At 36.2% G+C, this 1,888-nt stretch overlaps 1 protein-coding gene across 2 annotated transcripts in view; it reads right to left on the bottom strand.

The window, feature by feature from the left end:
• hebp2 (heme binding protein 2) overlaps nucleotides 1-869 on the bottom strand; it is a 6,760-nt gene extending 5,891 nt beyond the window's left edge. Inside the window, exons 1-2 of one of the 2 annotated variants that reach the window (XM_032543218.1) lie at nucleotides 784-869; nucleotides 340-441 (exon numbers count right to left, since the gene is read on the bottom strand). In XM_032543218.1, the coding sequence (XP_032399109.1) occupies nucleotides 340-414 (75 nt within the window). In that variant the 5' untranslated portion in view covers nucleotides 415-441; nucleotides 784-869. The remainder of the gene's footprint in view (nucleotides 1-339; nucleotides 442-783) is intronic. The other variant, XM_032543219.1, reaches the window with a different exon arrangement.
• Between the last annotated feature and the right edge of the window lie 1,019 nt (nucleotides 870-1,888).

Here is a 1,888-nt window from a genome sequence, read left to right as displayed (position 1 = left end):
ACACACGCGCACACACACATTCACACACACACACTTTTTTGGTGTAACAACACATATACAGGTGACATCTGCTAATGTGTTGTTTTGTTCAACCATCAAAAGATAATCAATTTAAATAAATGTATTCTTTATATTATGAAATTATATAAAAAATTGCAAATTGATTTTCAGAACTAATTAACTTTCCGTTCAGTAAAACTGAAAACTTTTCTAAATTGTCGGCGTAAAATTTCAGCTCTAACTTAACTCACATCTCTTGTCCCATCATGGAAGTGGGCTAAACATCAACATCAGACCATAAACGTTTACTTCTACACAGGCAGTCTGTGAAATACACACCTTTTTCTCCTCTGCTGTGTATTTAGGATTCTGCAGTCCTGTTGAGAACAGAGCTTGCCCCACAGTTTTCAGCATGACTGGTGTGAAGGTGGTCAAAACAGTCTGTTTAATAAATAAAATCGTCAATAACAAAACATAACCAATAACTAAATATCGCCAAACTCTGACGTTTCCAAACCAATGCAATGCGTGTATGTCTCGTGAAGCATTGTAAAACGTTATACCGGTACACCAATATAACCTGTTACACAAAGTCACGGGACTAGTTATGTATTCAAATGCAAAATTAGCTTATGAAACAGCTCTGGAAATACAATTTAAGTTAATTCAGATTCGGATAGAGTAGGCTAAATCCTCGCTGCTTAACCTAACGCTTTCGTTAAAGCAATGCTATATCATCTTGTAAGGTGTAAAAAATAATAAAGACAGGACGATGGACATTACCTGAAAGTCAAGCGTTTTGTAACTACAGTGTGTGGAACCCGTTTGTTTTCGTAATAGAAGTATTTTATATGACTTCCTGTTACATAAAGCTGAAATCTGATTGGCTGAGCGAGGGTGACTTCAAAATAAGAGTCCCGATTCGTAATGTCAACACCACTGAGTAAATAATTATGGGTGTAGTTTGGGTGTGTTTGAGCTCCCCGGCATTCATGCTACAGAATGATGCAAGAACTAGGGCGACATGAGAGCAGTTACAAGTCCAATGATAAGCAAAAACTCGAATGTCGGTTAAATCAGGGCATCAGGGATTCTTTGCTCTTTGTGCTGCTTCCAATGACAATACAGCACTTCCCAACTTGAATAGTTTGGTCTTCATTTAAATATATATGAATATATTTCTGAGACCTACAGTATATTATCATGTAACCTTGTGGCCTTGTGTCAAAATCTAGTTGTAATCCCTTTATTATTTAAGATTGTAATATGCTAACATTTTAGTAATTAAAGTTGTTTATTGGCAACAGGGGCCTTCAAACATCTTTATCCAGCCTTGCTTAACATCACCCAGCATGTAGTATAAATCAAATGTTACCACACAATTAAAAGGTATTTCTGGGAAAAAACATCTTCCATTTATTTACTACATTACAATTATTTACATCATAGGGATTGACAGCAAACTTTTCAAGAAAAGAAAAAGAGAAATTTGCAGTATTTAAGAAACACACAGTCCAGGCGATATGATGCACAATCACAAAAAAGGTGAGTAAAAACAACCTAAAACCTAACAGAACAACTTCCAAACGTTGAACACACTCACACGCACACGCACATGATTCGTTATGAAAGGGGAAAAAGCTGCTACATCTGGACATCTGGAACTGATTTAAATGTTGAAGTGATTTAAATGTTGAAATGATGGATAAGTCAGAACATGAGTTGTACATAGTATATAAGTAGTATTTAGGCTTAAGCTACAGTTTTTGCCTGTTGGTGTGACAGACTGGGCAAACAGATCCTGGTCTCTATGGAGATGAGCAGCTGTACAGTAAGACAAGCAACACTATGTTAAAGAAGAATTCTGGTCGATTCCAACATGTAGCTC

This window comes from Etheostoma spectabile, chromosome 18, assembly GCF_008692095.1.
Source record: "Etheostoma spectabile isolate EspeVRDwgs_2016 chromosome 18, UIUC_Espe_1.0, whole genome shotgun sequence".
Lineage (NCBI taxonomy): Eukaryota > Metazoa > Chordata > Actinopteri > Perciformes > Percidae > Etheostoma > Etheostoma spectabile.
Note: the sequence above shows the minus strand (reverse complement) of the source record. Positions and strands in the feature narration are given on the sequence as shown.